The following is an 18,927-nucleotide window of genomic DNA, read 5'->3' on the forward strand; positions in this document are numbered from 1 at the left end:
GTTAAGACCTGTGACTGTGTAACCTTACTATCTGTCATCAGCCCCCGTGAGAAGGTGAGGAACTTGTTTTCAGATGAGGACATGGTATCAAAATTTAAGCCGGGCTTCACCTGATTCGGAAGCTCTTGCTCTTTTGCACACCTCACCTCCCTCCCCACGTAACACTGTGTGATGCAGCCATTGTGCGTGTGGGCACAGCTATAGTGTAAAAGGAATGGGGAGCTGGCCTACCCTTCAGGGAAGAAACTGGTCTGTGGGTTCCAAAAAAATCATTAGGGTGAAGTTTGGGTCTTCACTTGGTTTAGCCTGGAAGATGCCAGAGATCCCTGACCTGGCAAATCCTGGGCCTCCAAAGTGCCCGCTGGGCCCCTGCCACTTCCACCTGCTCTTGGCTGAATCCCACCTTGCAGGTATCCGGTGCCTCTGAGAGTTCCCCAAACAGGTAGTGTGCTTCCATGCCTCTGTGCACTTGCACTCACTGTTCCTGCCCCCTGGCGCACTCTCCTGCCCCTACCCTGCGCTGCTGGCAGTGACTGTTTTGAAGACTCAATTGAAGCCCCACCTCCAGGAATCCCTCTGGACACCAATTCCATCCTGGCTGATGCCCCAAGTTTCTCCTTTGTGCTTGAACGTCACCCAGGGTTTACATTTAGGGTCGCTATGAGTCGCAGGCAACTCGACGGCACATAACAACAACAACACACTACCCCATGCCCCTTCTCACTGGTCCTCTGCCCCCATGCCCTGTGAGCCCCAGGAATGAAGAGACTCCTTTTATAATATCTCCTGCTTAGCTGCTTGAAAGTGGCAGACAAACAGTGTGGGGAGGAGGCAGAGGGAGAGAGGGAGCAATCAGGGGATCAGCTACTCTGACCCAGGGTGGGCTTGGAGAGGACTGCGGATCGCAGAGGCATGGAGCCGATGAGGGTTGCCTGCCTGGGAGCACGAGCAGGAGAAAGCCAGGGGAACGTGGTCAGGACTCCTTCCTGGGAGGACAGGGGCCTGGGGCTCAGGGGAGAGGCCATGTGGTGCTGGGCGTGATTGTGGAACCTAGGGGTTGCTTGCACATGGCTGTGCATCCTGGGCTGCCATTGGCTCTGACTGGCTCCCGAGTGTACCTGGCATCCCTGCTGAATTGCCGCTGAGCTTTCTGGTCATCACTGAACTCCGAATTAGCAAAGGCCACACTGCTGGGCCTGACGTAAGTCACTGGCAGGTCTACATGAGATTGAAACATGGGACCAACAAGGGTCTCATTTATTCAGTGGACACACAGGAAGGTGGGGGCCCAGGTCAGCCACGTGGTTGTCCAGGGTAGGCCGAGCTGAGCCCTGATTGTCAAGGGACTGGAGGGAGGCTGATGTTGTGTTCGCCTGTGGCATATAAAGGATTGGTGCTCTCATCCGTGTGCAAGTGATGAGGGGAAAAAAAAGAGTCAGAAGAGGTTAGAGCCTGCTTTAGGTCAGCCAGCAAGTCACCAAGTTCTTGTTATGCGCTGTCAAGTTGGAAGTGACTTACAGCTGACCCTTCAGTGGGTGCTCAGAGGTGGTAAATCCCACAGGGGAGGAGACTGCCCATCTTTGTCCTGCAGACTGGCTGGTGGAGTCACATTGAGTGCCTTTTCGGTTGGGTGCCGCTCCTTACCACCAGGCCTCCAGAGCTCCCTAACTTAGCACAAGAACTTTCATAACCGACCTGGAAACAACCTTTTCTACTGGCCCAAGCACCATTCTAGGCAATGGCTTGCGTTGGTATAATCTTCAGGGCTTCTGTTTTCTTTTCTCTGCTATTCTTTGCAACATACACATTGGTTATTCCAAATTCTCTGGAAGAATTTCCCTCCAGATTCTGAAGTCCTTGGACTAGTTGTATGGAGACATGTGCCAGACCCAGAAGACATTGCTGCCCCAAGCTTGCTGAAGGCAGTCACTGGGGCAGGTGCACAGAATAAACCCAGCTTCTTTAATGAACCCAAATCTTCAGAAGGCCTCTGCAGTGTCCACCGTCCGGAACTGGATGTCAGAGACTATGTTATACGGAAACATGAATTCCAGGCTAAAGACCTGAAACTTCATTCTTTTTTTTAAAATTATTTTTATTATACTACTTTATGTACAAAATTCGAATACATTATTTTTCACACCAGATTCTTCCAGTTTCCCTCACTTATCACATTATACAACCCCATGATCAATTCTCCTGGAACCTCATTCTTTTTTTTTTTCTATAATTATATTTTATTAATTTTCATAAACATTTACAGAGATTTTGGGTTTCCATTCATTCATTGTTGCACTATTCTCTCTACCCTCCTCCCAGTTTGTCCTTGTCCAAATGCCACAGTGCTTGTCAAAGCCATGGAACCTCATTCTTAATGAGATGCAGAGTTACTGAGAAATTTTACTCAAGATGATGAACTGGGTGCCACTTCTTACCCACTTACATATGTGTCATTTTATTGTTGTCAGAAAATAGAGAACGTGGACAGAGAAAACCCAGGCAGAAAGCGGTTCCTAAAGTCTAAGGGTAAAGTGAGAAGGGGCTTCATTTCAACCCAAATCAGACTTTGGAAAGATGTCCCTCTGGTTCACAAGGGGGAGCCTTAGCAATTTCCCAGAGAGGGGAAAAGTGAGCATCCCGGCCCTTGCGGCCGGAACCCTGGAATGCAGAGTCTTAAACCCAGACTCTGGTGTTTCCTAGTGCCTGCTTCTTTCCCCTGGCCTGGGGATTCATGCTGATGTCTCTCTGCCATGAAGTTGCTGACTAGGCTCAGCTGATCTCTGCTGGGGAAACAATGGGTCAGGAAGGCACTGAAGCTTCCTCCAGACCCTTGGGAGAGGGGGATGGAGGGAGGTGAGGTGGAAACTTAGGGTAGTATTGGGCTGTTCTGGGTTTTCCCTATCAGATGAGATATGGGATAAGGAGGGGCAGGAGGAAGGAGAGGCACATGTGATATATGAGCCATGGGTGGAAAGAATGATCTTTGTCCATTGGAATGGATGCAGTGAGAACTAGCCAGAGAACTTGGGTCAAGTCAACAGCTTTCCTTCTGTTGATTCATTTCTGATTGTGGTCTCTGCTCTACGTGGGTCCAAACAGGTGCTATTTCTGCAGTGTTCTAAGCATAAGAGGGGTCTCGCTCTCACCCTAAAGACAGACTCTGTCTTGTTTCAGTTTCCCAATCACCCTCTCACCCCTCAGTCTTTTTACTATTGTTCTGTCTTTCTCTGTCATACACTTCTGTCTTCCTCTCAACTCATTGCCATGAAGATGAAACCAACTCACAGCTGACCCTCCAGCTGGTTTCCAGAGGCTGTAGATCAAACGGGAGGAGATTGCCCCTCTTCAGCCTGCTGAGAAGCTGGTGGATTCAAACCACTGGCCTTTGATTTGGTAGCACAACTCCTTACCCCTAGACCACTAGAGCTTCTGACCCCTCCATTAGTGGGGCCACAGAAAATAGAAATGATGGGAGGAAGTAGGTGAAAGGGAGGCACTCTCTGAGGATGCAGGGCTCGCTGGGGTTGAGGACAGGGAGGCAGGGCCTCCCCAGCATCTTGGCCCCTGGGATCTTGCTCCTTCCTAACCTGGCCCTCAGCCTCAAAGGCCTTGTTTGTGTCTGGAGGGAAGCCTGAGGGTAAGGTGGTGTGAGGTCTGGGGGCTGCTTGCATTGCCATCAGCGGAACACTGGGCCTGATTTCCCTCATACCCAGAAACCTGCCTTTTCCTGCAGGTTCCGGGGCTTCATCCTGATACTGACTTTCCTGGTCTATACCTGCTACCACATGTCCAGAAAGCCCATCAGCATTGTCAAGGTGAGGCTTGGATTATGGCAAGGACAGGTGCTGGAGATGCTAGGCCAAGCAGAAACACCTTCCGTAGAATGGCCTGGAACTCAGCTCACTCCATCCTCATTGCTTCATCCTGATCAGCAGGACTGCACCTCCCCCAGGGCAGTTCCCACTTTCAGAAGGTTTCCCTGCAAAAGGCCTCACCAGGCAGAAGTGGTTGCGAGTGCACTCAGAGAGCTGAGAGCCTGGGCTGTGTGGGCCCCACTGATGGGCTGCTGTCACCCTTTGCCATCACCGCTGAAATGGCCACTTTGCCCTGTCGGAGAAGTGCTAGTGGGGAAGGCGTGGGCCTGGCGTGGTGGGAGGAGGGTGCTCAGAGCATGCTGGGCTGAGGGTCCCTGACACATCTGATAACCCTTACCTGTTTTTTGTTGGCTTTCACAGAGTCGTCTGCATCAGAACTGCTCCGAGCTGATCGAGCCCACCAATGACACCCACGTCAATGACACCACATGGTGCAGCTGGGCCCCATTTGGTGAGAACAGGCCAAGTCACCATTTCCTGATTCCCTTCCCCGGAGGGCTTGCCCAGGGCCGGGAAGGGGTCTTTTTGCAGGGCAACCAAGCAGCCAGGGTTCCCTTTCCACTCTATTTTCAGACAAGGACAACTACAAGGAGCTGCTGGGGGCTGTGGACAATGCATTCCTTGTGGCTTATGCCATTGGCATGTTTATCAGGTAATAAGAGAGGCAGAGTCCAAAACCATCCAGGGTCAGAGGGTCAAGGGGGTTTCGGGGTAAAGTGAAAAAGGTAAGGACCCCCTTAGGTGAAAATGAGACCAAGATCTGTGCGCTTACCATCAGCCACAACCCGCCTTATTCCTACCACATGGTCACCAAGACCACTGCTCAGCGAGGCACCTTCCTCATATCCTCAGCCAGGCACAACCCCTCCATGTCCTCAGTCAGGCAGTGCCCCAAGCACATTCCTGACTGTTCCTTTGGCCCACGTGACTGCAGTCAAGCAAGCATGGTGCTCACTGCCAAGAGTCTAAGGTGGCAGAGCCCTGCCTGCAGAGTGGGTGACACAGATGCCTAAGTAGCTAAACACAAAGAAGGGTGGTGGCTTTTGGACAGAAGGTCCAGCAGGGTGTTCTCGGAGTGCAGAGCTTGTCACAGTCCAAGCTGGGCTCAGAGAGTAGGGTCTTCTGAAGTGACACTGGAGCGATGAAGAGGAGGAACTGAGGTTGGCAGAAGGGATAAAAAACACACAAAAGGAGCAGTGGAAGCAAATATTTAAAAATGTAAGTAAGAAGCGTGAGCTAGAGGACAAGTTATTACAGGTTTTTACAAAAAACAACTTGATTGCCATCAAGTTGGAACTGATGCATAGCTAACCTTCCAGCAGCTTTTCAGACTGTAAATCACACAGAAGGAGATTGCCCATCTTTTACCCCTGAGGAGGAGCTGGTGGATTTGAACTGCCTGCCTTTGGGTTGGCAGCACAACATCTTACCTCTAGACCACGAGAGCTCCTTCCAGGTTTACCAAAGTGTAAAATTTGAGGGAAATGTGGCAGTAGATGAAGGAAGAGGTTATTTTCAGAGGATACCGTGGACCATGCTGTGGGTACAGAAAGATTTGCTGCATTGGTGTCCTGCCAGATTCACGTGCAAGGTGGATCGTTTAGGGTGAAGCAGAAGATTTGAGTAGGGTAGGGTGGGAGGCCTGTTGTACTATGGAACAGCTTTTAGCAGTAACTGGCTGAGCTTTGAGAAAAGAGCTTTAATAGGAGTGATAGAGATGGGAGAGAGCTGACACCAGAAAACTATATAGAAGGTAGGACAGATGAGTCCTGGAGGTTGAACGCGGGGTGGGGGTGGGAAGGAGAAGACCAAGGAAGCTCTCTGGTTCTGGCTTGTGTGATCAGTGATGGTGACACCACTGACCCAGATGAAGGGCTGAGGAAGAGATACTCAGGCTGGAGTAAAGAAGTCTGGGTATTTGGATATGACCCTGACACGCTGGGGAGAGTTGAAGACCACAGATCACAAAAGGTTGGGCATTGAATATATTGAAAAAACAAAGCCCAGATGTTGAGTCAGAGCTGACTTTGGTGATACCATGTGAGTCAGAATAGACTATGTCCCTAAAATTTTCAATAGTTGATTTTTCCAAAGCTTTTCCTTCTGAGTGTAAGATATCACTGGTAGTTAAAAACCATAGAAATGATTGAAAAGACTTCTCAGTGGGAATAATGAGGCAGAATGGTCAGCAAAAGAAGAGGAAATAGGTAATATGTTGTTGTTATGTGCCGTCAAGTTACTTGTGACTCATAACGACCCTTTGTACCATAGCCCTAAACCCTGCTCAGTCCTGTGCCAATTTCACTGTCTCTGACACACCTACGCTTAAATTACCCCAGTTACTGAATCAGTCCATCTCATAGAGGGCCTTCCTCTCCTGCACTCTCCTTCCACCCTCCCAAGCATGACGTCTCTCTTCAAGGACTGGTCCCACCTTGCAACATGTCCAAAGTATACCAGTCAAAGCCTCAGAATCCTTGCCTCCATAGGCAACAGCAATGTGGGAAAAGAGCCCTGGTGCTGCAGCGATTGAAAGATTCGATGCCTTGGTGTCCTGTCAGATGAAGCACTCACCTGCCCTGGCGGTGGTCTGCTTCCGTAAACACCACAGACTTGGAAGCCCTGGGCAGTCCTGTAGGGTGTCTGACACTGCCTAGAGGGAGCTCAGCAGTGGGAATGCCTTTGAGGTGACGAGAGAAAGGATTTAAAGGAGGGAGGTCACCAGTGTCAAAGCAGAAGCCTCTGGTGACTGTCCATGAGATGCGGCAACAAAGAGGCCCCCAGTGGTCACCTTAACCAGAGCAGCTTCAGCGTGCTGTGTGCTGTGTGCAATGGGAGAAGAACCAAGAACAAGTGATGATGGCAGATTAACCACAAACCCATCTCTCTTTCCAGTGGCATTTTTGGGGAGCGTCTCCCTATCCGCTACTTCCTCTCGGCCGGGATGCTCCTCAGTGGCCTTTTCACCTCACTCCTTGGCCTGGGGTACTTCTGGAACATCCACATGCTCTGGTACTTTGTGCTCATTCAGGTGAGGGTCTCACCTTGTCTCCTGCCCTTTGTTCCAGCCAGGAACTGAGTCTTATCCCCCACCCCCAGGCCTAGCGGACCTGGACTTGAACTCCTGGTTCCCAGTCAACTGCATCTATTGCCCCCCTACTCAATGTTCTGGCAGTCGTGCATTTATTTGTTCTGCAAGACTGAACTGGGTCCCACCCTGAATTCACTTTAGCTCCAGACGAGATTTGGCCTCTGCTTTGAAGGATCTTGGGCTAGAGGAGTAATCAGCTTGTGACATTAGGTCTGGGTGTGTAAATGTGTGTGTGCATGCACAAGTGTGTGAGGTAAGGGTGAAGTGTGCACTGTGGGGTGTGAAGGGCCTCTCAAGGCAGATATTTAACCTCTGCAACTCAGTGGCCGTCAGGGCAGGGACATGGCAGCATAGCTCAAGCCTTTCTCAACTCCTTCCTCCCTGCAGATCTGTAACGGGCTCGTGCAGACCACAGGCTGGCCCTCCGTGGTGACCTGTGTGGGCAACTGGTTTGGGAAAGGAAGGTGAGTATGAAAACATAGGAGTGGGGTGTGCCCCAAGAGGGCTACCGCTGGTCAAGATACTCCTGGCCCCCAGTAACACTTCTGGTGAAGACTAGAATGTTTCCTCCGTCTTGCTGATTCTCACTTATAAACATTTTATTGTCATTGTTGTGTGCCATCAAGTGGGAACTAACCCATAGCTGACCCTCCAGAGTGTTTTCAGAGGCAGTAAACTGCATGGGAGGAGGTTGACCTCCTGGTATATTTGAATTGCTCATCTTTGGGATTGCAGCACAGCTTCTTACCACTTCTGGCTGGCTCAGTCAGTAGGGCACAAGATTCTTAACCTCGGGGTCGTGGGTTTGAACCAAGGCTTTGTTGTCAGATGCTGTCAAATTGGACCCTGCTCACAGCAACCTGTATACAGCCGGAAGAAACCCTGGCCGATCCTGTGCCATCCTCACAGCCTGTGCTGTGCCCGTCCCTGTGTCAGTCCATCGTGGTTAGAAAGCTGTCCTGATTTCCTCAGTGACAAGGTTCCCATCCATGTGGGGCCAGAGAATTCTTTGCTGTATTGCAGCCTATTCAGATTGAACCCACCCGCTGCTCCGTGGGAGAGATGGACCGTCTCCTCCCATGTGATTTACAGCCTCTGAAAACCCACTGGAAAGTCAGCTGTGAGTTCGTTGTGACTTGACGGCACACTACAAGGAGTATTTGACCTTGAGACGTCAGTGCAGCCCCCACTTATGTCCTCCTACATTGCCAAATGTCCCCTGAGGTCAGTATAGCTTCAGGTGAAGGACCAGGGCAGTAGAGTAAAATCAAAGGGCAGAGGAAAGCAAGTGGGGTGTCCCATGCCCCCAGCCCTTGTGCCACTTGCTGGGGAGAGTGGCCTGGCCCTGACCTTGGAAGGGAAGTAGGACCAGACCTTGAATAGCTGTGGACACAAACTAAGCCCCCTTATTCACCCACTGGGCATTTTGGGTCTTCAAGAGTCTTCATCTTTGGTGCCTCAGAGAAGCTGCAGGCAGCCAGCTCTTTGAGTCTGACAGGGAGGCAAACTCAGTGACTGTGAGCTGTATTACTCATCTCCTCTTAATTTTCCCCTTCCCCCCCCTCCTCCTTTTCTCTTACAGGCGGGGGCTCATCATGGGCATCTGGAATTCCCACACATCTGTGGGCAACATTCTGGGCTCCCTGATTGCTGGCATCTGGGTGAACGGGCAGTGGGGCCTGTCCTTTATCGTACCTGGTATTATCACTGCTGCCATGGGCATCTTCATCTTCCTCTTTCTCATTGAATGTGAGTTGGGTGTGATTCCTGAGCCTCCTTTCCCATTGACCCCATCACTGAACACCCTGATTCTGGGAGGAGAAAGCCCCTAGATATCCTAGAATGATAAAATGGCCCTGGAGGTGGAAGACTAGCTATGTCACCAAACAAGTCACTTACCTTCCATGAACTTTGATTTTCTCATTTAAAATAGTCGGGCTTCACATGATTTTTGACAGAAAAAGTGAGATAATACAGTTAGACTACCTGGTCCATAGTCAGCGCTCAGCAGACATTGGTTGAATCTGAGAGGCGGGAAGAGGGAAAGGTGGGATTGAAGAAACATTCTCCTAGCACTTGGTCTCTTTTATGTGGTTGACAGTTCTTCCCACCTATATTCTCAGATAGCTCTGTGAGTCAGCAAGGCGTGGTATTATCCACTGTGTGGTTAAGAAAACTGAGGCCTGAGAGGCAGTGGTGAGGAGTTAGGAGATACCCAGTTCCAGGACTGCTCACACTGAAAAGTGCAAGTGGGCGCCTGGAGGCTGGTGTAGAACCCAGGTGGGGAAGGGCCTGCTGTATCTGCAGGGAAGGGCCTGCTCTGCCTGCAGAGAAGCATCTTACACAGTTTTCTTTCAGACCCAGAGGACGTGGACTGCAGCCCTCCTCAACATCACGTAAGTGTGACCTTCCAGCTGTGTCCCACCCTCTCCTCCATCCAGAGAAAGTGGGGAACTGAGGGAAGGAGCATTGGCCCCGCTGTTACTTCAGGCCCCACAACCCAAAGGGCCTGCAGGAGCTCAGCCCAGCCCAGGAAGAGCCATGCCCTCCTCTAGATCAGGAAGTGCCCCCTTCCCCCCATGCCTCATCCAGTGCTGATGGGAAATGGTCCACAGACACACCCACTACAAGGGCTCATTTCTTCTCAGAGTGGTCCGAAGGAGGATCTGAGCAACCCCGAGGACCCTGTGAATGGCCTCTCCTCAGACAGAGAGAGCAGCCTGGACACCGGATGTAACAAGGAACCGAGCGCTCAGCCTGCTGCCATCAGCTTCCTGGGGGCCCTGCGGATCCCGGTGAGTGTTCCCACAGAGGTGACGGGGAGGGGAGCAAGCTCACGGGTGGTTTTCAGGATTTCATGACTGGAGATGCTCAGGGTCGGTCGTGGTTGGAGAGGCTTGCCTCGCATTTGAGTAGCACACACGCTTGCTTTTCATTAGATTAGGTGGGTGTTGGAGGTTATTTTGTTCATCAAATAATGGAAATTATGGGTGCTGAGCGTCCCTTGTGGACAACTGTGGACCAAAGCAATCTTGGATCCTCTCCTTCCTGCCTCTGCTCTGCTCCCCAGGGTGTGATAGAGTTCTCTTTGTGTTTGCTGTTCGCCAAGCTGGTCAGTTACACCTTTCTTTACTGGCTGCCCCTCTACATCTTCAACGTGGGTGAGTACAGGAGGTAGGGATCCCTCAGGGTGGTGTGTGTGACTCCAGTGGGTGGCAGGGCTTCTGCTACTCCTCTCTCAAGGACAAAGGAGATTTTTTAAATGGGAACCTGAGTCGGTGGAAGGGTACTCTGGTGGCATAAGGAGCCACACCGACTCACTGGTGGTTAGAATCCACCAGGGACGTCTGAGGAAGAAAGATGGGCTATCTCTTCTCATGTGATTCACAGCCTCCAAAACCTGCTGGAAGGGTAGCTCTGCATTGGATCCAATTCAATAGCAATGAGTGAGTGAGTGAGTGAGTGAGTGAGTGAGTGAGTGAGTGAAGCCAGTAGAATTCTCACCTTCCTCAGCTCCCAGCCAGCGCTCCTCATGCCCAGCTGCCAGTGCCCGTCACTGCAGGGCTTGCATGTAGTTATGATGCTGAACAGGATGTTTCAGCAGAACTTCTAGACTAAGACAGACTAGGAAGACCTAGAACCTTCTTCTGAAAGAAAGTCCTGTGAGTCACAACAGTTCAGACCATGACCCAGTGTGGTGGTGCAGTGCTTCACTCTGCTGTGCGTAGAGTCTTCTGCGAGCTGGGCTGGATTGACAGCAAAGATGGGCAGTGTTCTCCCTTGTGATCGACTGCCTGCAAAAACCTGTCCTGAGGGTCAGCTCTGAGCTGAATCCACCTCGATGGTACACAACAACAAAAGCAGTGAAACCTGTGCTCTGTGCCCTGCACCCTGATGTCAGCCGCCCCTCCTCACTGAACATGAGTAGGGATTGGACCTGTGCTCATTCTAGGATCTCTTTCCTCTTCTCCAGCCTTTTGCTTTGTCCCCTGTTCTAGAGAAAAACCACTTCAGGGCTCACAGCTGGGTAGTTTTGAGATCAGATACTGGACAAGGTTTGCCCTTGGATACCTCTAGGAGACTCGGGCCCTGTGGCCCTGCTGTGCCCACTGCTGTCTTCTAAGAGGACTGCTGGGAGCCCCAGGACATTGGGACCTTTGTGCCTGGGCCTACTGGATGGAGTTGGGTTTCTGCTCCCCTGATGCATCTACCTCCTTCTGCCTCTGTCCAGGCCCAGGATGCCCAGGTGAGGCAAGGTCATTCTTGTAGTTAAAAACAAAAGATATTTAACATTCTAGCTTAGGTCAGGATTGGTGGAAGAGTCATCAACAACCTGCATTATGCAGATGACACAACCCTGCTTGCTGAAACTGAGGAGGACCTGAAGCGCTTGCTGCAGAAGGTCAAGGACTGCAGCCTTCAATATGGATTGAAGCTCAACATCAAGAAAACAAAGATTCTCACCACTGGGCCAATTGGCAGCATCAGTATGGATGGTGAAGAGATTGAGATAGTTAACAGTTTTGGTTTACTTGGTTCCACAGTCAACACTCTTGGTAACAGCAGCCAAGAAATCGGGAGACGAATTGCACTGGGTAAGTCAGCTGTCAGGGACCTCTCAAGAGTACTAAAGAGCAACGACATCAGACTGGAGACTAAGGTGCGCCTGATCCAAGCTACAGTCTTCGCAATTACATGCTATGCATCGGAGAGTTGGACAGTGAATAGGGAGCATAGAGGAGAATTGATGCCTTTGAGCTGTGGTGCTGGAGAAGAGTGTTGAACATACCATGGACTGCTAGGAGAACAAACAGGTTTGTCCTGGGGAGGGTGAAGCCAAATGCTTCTTGGAGTCAAGGATTCTGAAGCTTCGTCTGACATACTTTGGGCATGTTGCAAGGAGGGACTGGTCCTTGGAGAGGGATGTCATGTTTGGGAGAGTGGAGGGACAGCGCAGGAGAGGAAGACTCTTGATGAGATGGATCAATTCTGTGAGTGGAGTGGTGGGAATTAGTGTGTTTGAGACGGCAAGGTTGGCACAGGATAGAGCAGCGTTTAGGTTTCTTGTTCGTGAGTCGCAAGTGATTCGTTGGCACATAACAGCAACAACAAGCTTAGGCCTCTACTTTGACATGCCGTTGTTGTGGGCAATCAAGCTAGAACTGACTCATGGCTGACCCTCCATTGGTTTTCCAGAGGTAGTCACTCACATGGGCAGAGATTAACCATCTTTCACCCATGGAACACCTGGTAGGTTTGAACTGCATACCTTTGGGATTGCAGAACAGCTTCTGACCACTAGGTCACTAGAGCTCCCTACTTTGCCATAGGTAGATCAACTTTACCAAGGAGCTGCCCCTCTCCCACCACCAGTGCTCCAAGTCACAAAGCTCTGCCAGGTCTAAAGTCTTCACATCCAGGGTTTCAAGTCTCCTGTCACACACTATACTTGCTCTGAAGATGGTGCTGTGGCTTTAGCCATGGACGAGTCAAGCCTGAACTCCACAGTGGTGTTGGAGGGACCTCTCTCAATAGTGTAGAGTGCCCACACAGGTCCCATTCTCTGCAACTCGGTTTTGTGGTTTGGGTGCTGACTTCAGAGTGTGAGTCAGCCTTGGGGGCTGGGCTACAGTTCCAGCTTCTGGATGTTCCTTTTTCTAAATTGAGAACTGAATCTTGAGACCTGAAGTCCCTGTTTTCTTCCAAGTCTCCTTCCTGACTCGTTATTGGAATGACAGACTAAAAAGGAAATGATTTATTCAGCATTTCTTGAAAAACAAATTCAAGCCTTGAGTTGCAAGTTGAAAGATGGTATGGGCACAATCTTGAATGATTCAGGAAGCATCTAAAGAAGAAGGAATACACAGAATCATTGTACCAAAAAGAATTAGTTAATACTGAAAAATTTCAGGAAGTGCAATATGAACACGAGGCAATGATAATGAAGGGTGAATTTCAAGCTACACTGAAGACATTAACAAAAAATAAAGCTCCAGGAATTCAGAGAACGTCAGTAGACATGTTTCAACTAATAAATGCAGCCCTGGATGTGCTCACCAGTTTATGCCAGGAAATTTGGAGGACAGCTACCCGGCCAAGTGGCTGGAAGAGATCCATATTTGTACCCATTTTCAAGAAAGGTGTTCCAACAGAATGTGGAAATTATCAAACAATATCATTAATATCTCATGCAAACAAAATATTACTGAAGATCATTTAAAATCGTTTAAAATGGCTAACATGGCACATTGATAAGAAACTACCAGAAGTTCAAACTGGCTTTAGAAGAGGCTGCAGCACCAGGGATGTCATTGCTGATGTCAGATGGATCCTGGCTGAGAGCAGATACTACCAGAGGAATGTCTATTTGTATTTTATTGACTGTGCAAAGGCATTTGACTATGTGGATCATAAGATATTATGGCTAATATTGAGAAGAATGGGAGTCCCAGAACACTTAACTGTGCTCATGCAAAACCTATACCTATATCAAGAGGCTGCTGCGCAAATAGAGCAAGGGAACACTGTTGTTGTTGTTGTTGTTATGTGCCGTCGAGTCGTTTGCAACTCATAGCGACCCCATGTACAACAGCCCTAAACCCTGCTCTATCCTGTGCCAATCGCACTGCCTCAGACACACCCATCCCGATTACCCCAGTCACTGAATCAATCCATCTCATAGAGGGTCTTCCCCTCCTGCGCTGTCCCTCCACCTTACCAAGCATGATATCTCTCTCCAAGGACCTGTCTCTCCTTACAACATGTCCAAAGTGTGTCAGACAAAGCCCCAGAATCCTTGCCTCCAAGGAGCAGCCTGGTTTAACCCTCTCCAGGATGAATCTGTTTGTTTTCTTGGCAGTCCAGGGTACATTCAATACTCTTCTTCAGAAGGTGGCATCTAAAAAAAAAAAAAAAGAAGGTGGCATCTTCTCCAGCACCACAGCTCAAAGGCATCAATTCTCCTTCTATCTTCCCTAGTCATTGTTCAACTCTCTGATGCATAACAAGTGATTGCAAAGACCATGGCCTGTATCAGGCGCACCTTAAACTACATGGTTTAAAATCAGGAAGGGTATGTATCAGGGTTGTGTACTTTCTCCATAGCTATTCAGTCTGTATACTGAGCAAATAATTTGCAAAGCTGGACTTTATGAAGAACAATGTGACATCAGAATTGGAGGAAGACTAATCAACAATGTGTATTATGCAGATGACACAACTTTGCTTGCTGAAGTGAGGAGAACATGAAATGCTTGGTGCAGAAGATCAAGGACTACAGCCTTCTGTATGGATGACATCTCAACATCAAGAAAACCAAGGTCTTCACCATAGGCCCAACAGTCAACATTACGATAAATGGAGAAAGTATTGAAGCTCTCGATGATTTAATCTTCCTTAGATCAACATATTGCATTGGGCAAGTCTGCTGTCAGAAACTTCTCCAAAATGCTGAAGAGCAATGAAGTCAGTTAAAAGACTAAGGTGCACCTGATTCAGGCCATGGTAATCTCAATTACCTGCTATGCTCAGAGAGCTGGACAATGAATAAGGATGATAGAAGAATTGGTGCCTTTGAGTTGTAATGCTGGCAAAGAGTACCAAATATCCCATACACTGCCCAAAGAACAAACAGATAGATCTTGGAAAAAATATATAGCGAGAGTGTTTCTAGGAGATAAGGATGGTGAAGCTTCATCTTTCATACTTTGGACTTGTAGCTAGATGAGGCTATTCCTAGGAAAGGGACACCATGCTTGGCAAGATAAAGAGTCAGCAAAGGAGAGGAAGACCCCCCCCCCAAAGAGATAGATCGATATGATGACTTGTGCAATGGTTTGGAGCGTGTCAGAGATGATGAGGGTGGCACAGGGTAGGGAAGGATATAGCTGTTTGTTGCTGTGACTCATAATTGACTTGATGACACCTAGCAATAACAACCCTCTGCGGTTTGGGGGCTGCTGCTAGATCAGGCACACAGTAGGAACAGCTGCAGGGCTTGGGGGAGTAGAAGGAATCTGGGAGAAGTTCTGCTCTCTGGGAAAGATGGTCTGGTGGAGCTGCCTGCTCAGGGCTGGATCCTGAGTGACCAGAGGCAAAGGCTGTTCAAGGTCAAGGTCATCCTGCAGGGGAGGAGGGAAGTACTGGACAAGGAGCCAGGCAGGGCTCTGGTCCTAAAGTACCATAGACTTCCTGTGTGATTCTGAGCCAGCTGCTTACCCGCAGGCCCTCTGTTCCTCCTGAAAGGCGGATGAGAGTCAATTAGATGTTCTGAAGGGAACCTCCTGGCAGGATGTTTGCCCTGAGCCCTAATCTGATGGCTGTCTGTTCTCCACAGCTCACTTTAATGCCAAGGAGGCCGGTGACCTCTCTACACTATTCGATGTTGGTGGCATCATAGGTGAGGCTTTTCCCTGCTCTGCCAGTGCCTGCTGCACCCCTGCTGCTGTTTGGGGGTTCAGAAAGAAGGGGCATGCCCAGCGAGACTCAGCTGGACAGGTGGCATCAGGCAGAAAGGGGCTCTGGCTTTGCTTCTGGCCTTATTCCCAGTTCTGCTCCTGCTTGGCTGTGCAGCCCTCAGAAATTGGCCCATTGCATGCTGGTCACCTTGAAGGGGGCACTGGGCCTCAAGAAGCTCTGCTGATCTCGATGCCCAGGCCCAGGTTGAGCAGGGCGATAGGCCTAAGCGTGGGGCCCACAGTGCGTGGGGGCCGTGGGGGGTGGCATGCGAATGGAGGGTGTGTTGCAGGTGGAGTCATGGCAGGGTTCATCTCCGACTACACCAGTGGCAGCGCCACCACCTGCTGCATCATGCTTATCCTGGCCGCACCCATGGTACGTATGGTTTTCAGAGCAATGCATGTGCGTGCGTGCCTGTGTGTGTGCCAGGACACGGGTGTCCACCCTGTTGCCTCATGTGTGCGCCTGGGGAGGAAAGCCAGGCAGAGTCCAGGGACAGGTTAAGCGACAATTTTGGCAGCAGAGGGGACCATCCACACCACTTCCTGACCAAGAAAAGAATAAAACATTGGAGTTATACCTGAAAGAAGATGCATTGGTAAACAGAAAAAATAATAGGTCACCACATCTCAGACCTGAGTAATCGGGGTGAGAGCGGAGGAACAAGGCGGGCTGTGGGGTGCGGACAGAAGAGGGCTGGTCCAGACTTCTGGTCCCAGTCTGAAAGGACAGTGCCCAGGGCCTGGCCTGACCGCCACTCTGCTAACTCCTCTCAGATGTTCCTGTACAACTACATTGGCCAGAGTGGGATGACCAGCTCCATAGGTGAGGAGCCAGAGAGCCAGGCCAGGCTCGCTGGGGACACCAGGGGGATGGGCAGGCAGGTGGAGTGGCTCATGCCTGATCCTGGTGGGGGCTTCATGATGACTGCACTCTCTCTGCCCAGTCATGCTGATCATCTGTGGAGGCCTGGTCAACGGCCCGTATGCCCTCATCACCACTGCAGTCTCGGCTGACCTGGTGAGCTGGCCAGTTCCGAGACGGAGGTCAGGGCCTCTCTCTCCAGGCTCATTTTCTTGCCATCTTCCCCCCTCTTCTTTTCGTGCCTTTGTTCTGCTCAGGACAGCTTGTAATGGCTAAGTCCACGAAGGCTTTCAGAATTCACCTCAGGCCCCTCTTTGTATCTCCAACCCTAGTGGCCTCTTTCTTTCAGCCCGTCCCTCTCCCCTCTTCATGCCAGCCCTGACTGGTGGCTCAGCTGGGCATCTTCTGCTTCCTCAGGGCACTCACCAGAGCCTGAAGGGCAATGCCAAGGCACTTTCCACGGTGTCAGCCATCATCGACGGCACCGGCTCCATAGGTCTGTGACCCTGGGCGTGAGGTGGTAGCCCCTGAGGACCCCTGGGCACACCACCCTCCTGTGGGCAGGGGGAGCAAGGTCCTGGTCTGATCACCTTCTGGGTGGTGCCCTTTCAGGTGCAGCCCTGGGGCCTCTTCTGGCTGGGCTCATTTCTCCCACGGGCTGGAACAATGTTTTCTACATGCTCATCTCAGCTGATATGCTGGCCTGCTTGGTAAGAGGTTTTTGGGTTGCTCAGATTGGTCCTAGGGGACTTGAAACCTGGTGTTCTGGGACTGGAACAGCTGCCCTTTGCTCAGAACCACGCTCCCTCCCTGGTGAAGCTGTGTTCACCCCTCTCCTGGCTTCTAGAACGCTGGTCACCTATCACGGGGGACTGCATGGCCCTCTCCTCCTTGATGTTTCCTCCCCACAGTTCCTCTGCCGGCTGGTGTACAAGGAGATCCTGGCCTGGAAAGCGTCTTTCAACAGTGGCAGAGGGTGAGGCGCCAGTTGGCTCAAGCTCCTGATTCCCTGGGTGGGTCAGATAGTGTCCCACTGCCCTCTCCGTATCCTGAGACTCCAGCCCAGATTTCAGGGCATCAAGCCAGCTGGGCATGCTGTCTGGGCCCCTCCGCTTTGACCCCACTAACCTGTGCTCTATGTGTCTCCATAGCTCTAGTCTGGCCCTAACCCACCCGCGATAGTATTTTCTTCAAGTCCCATGAGTTTTGTGAGTATGTGCGAGTCTGTGGCCGCTATCTTGTCAGGACGGGGCCTGCATGCAAATCTTCTGCCTTCTGGTGTCATTTCTTGAAGTGTCTTTCTTGGTGGTGGTCAGTTCTAAGGATTCTCAGCTCAACTAGAAAATGGTGTTTGGGGCATTTCCTTGAGGGATCTGAGATGTCAGAGGTGGGTAGACTCTCCTCCTATGGCCAGGAAAGCGGCAGAGACTGGGTAATGGCTTCCTTCTGCACTCAGACCCTGAGGTGCAAACGCCTCCTAAGATTCAGAGACCAGGGCCACCTGCCCCCTCTGCTCAGGATCTGAAGACAAAGAGGGTGATCCCAGGTGTCAGCGCCCAGCATGCTGTGCCCTCAGCTACATGCAGTGGTGATGGGACTTGATTCAGTGCTGAGAGCAAGGAGGCTACATTCTGGCACTGGTGGCCTGAACGCTCCTTCAGTGGCTTTTTTGGCCCTCCTAAGCAGGAGGAAGTGGGCTGGATGGGAAATGTGACACAGACTCTTCTGGGTTTCTTGTGACCAGTGGTGACAGTCTGGGCTGCTCACCCAGGCTGGGAGGACAAGCTCTGTGCCTCCCTGGCCCGCCCTGGACAAGGGGCAGAGGCTGGAACGGGGGATTCTAGCCCTTCCACCTCCAGTCCTCTGGACCACGGAAGAGGGGTGGTTGGGAGGGGACAGAAAGCAGCACAAAGGGGGAAATATGTTAACTTACATTTAAGCCACCTTGAAAAGTAGCTATTCCTGATGAATTCATTATGAAAGAAAGGTTAGTGATGAGAGAAAACTCAGGTATCTTGGAATATGACTAACACCTTCAGCTAGTCCTGGCAGAGCCCAACTTTGAGCCCAGGTATGTGGGGGCTATTTGCTCTTTTCACTACCAATGATGCCGGAAGCCAATCCTTTTCCAGGGAAAGGCCTTGTGTGGGGCCAGTAGCGAGAGCAGAGAAAGCACTGGGCTTGGAACAAGACACCCCTGGACAATCCTTTTCACTCTCTCCTATGAGACTGCCATGTTCCCCGGCACCTCTGAACCGCCAGGTCTCTATATGCATCCTGGAGGCCCTGGAACGGTTGAGGCTGAGATGAGAAGGGATGTATATCACTGCTTTTACAACTGCCAAATGGGGCTTGAACATCCCAAGGCTAATGGTATTCCAGCTTGCAATTCCCTTTCAGGAAGGGAAGGGAAATCCCAATTACAGTGGACAAAGATGAGACACAGTTGTTAAAGAATCAGCTTGCCCCATTGCCGTCATCTGAGAGAAACCTTTTAACCCTGGTATCACTTTCTCTTGTGTCCCCTCAGGTATAAAGAGTTCTGAGGTCCCAACTGGAAGAGCAGCATGGCGGGGCTCCACCTCTTGGGTCCTGAAGTGCTCCCTATGGGAGTGACAGTGGATAGTCACTGATGGCCTC

The 18,927-nt window shown here is 50.7% G+C and overlaps 1 protein-coding gene across 1 annotated transcript; it reads left to right on the plus strand.

The window, feature by feature from the left end:
- The first annotated feature begins 313 nt into the window (after positions 1 to 313).
- SLC37A2 (solute carrier family 37 (glucose-6-phosphate transporter), member 2) lies at positions 314 to 17,469 on the plus strand. Its single transcript, XM_006892847.1, has 19 exons — positions 314 to 410; positions 1,177 to 1,201; positions 3,734 to 3,815; positions 4,236 to 4,326; positions 4,449 to 4,527; positions 6,771 to 6,906; positions 7,354 to 7,430; positions 8,549 to 8,715; positions 9,325 to 9,362; positions 9,615 to 9,761; positions 10,037 to 10,127; positions 15,302 to 15,364; positions 15,713 to 15,798; positions 16,200 to 16,248; positions 16,370 to 16,443; positions 16,705 to 16,783; positions 16,900 to 16,997; positions 17,199 to 17,263; positions 17,439 to 17,469. Exons 1-19 carry the CDS (start codon positions 314 to 316, stop codon positions 17,467 to 17,469), a joined length of 1,575 nt encoding a protein of 524 aa, XP_006892909.1.
- Positions 17,470 to 18,927: the final 1,458 nt, after the last annotated feature.

The sequence above is a fragment of the Elephantulus edwardii genome, unplaced genomic scaffold (assembly GCF_000299155.1).
Source record: "Elephantulus edwardii isolate Elephantulus edwardi_28Jun2011 unplaced genomic scaffold, EleEdw1.0 scaffold00120, whole genome shotgun sequence".
Taxonomy (NCBI): Eukaryota; Metazoa; Chordata; class Mammalia; order Macroscelidea; family Macroscelididae; genus Elephantulus; species Elephantulus edwardii.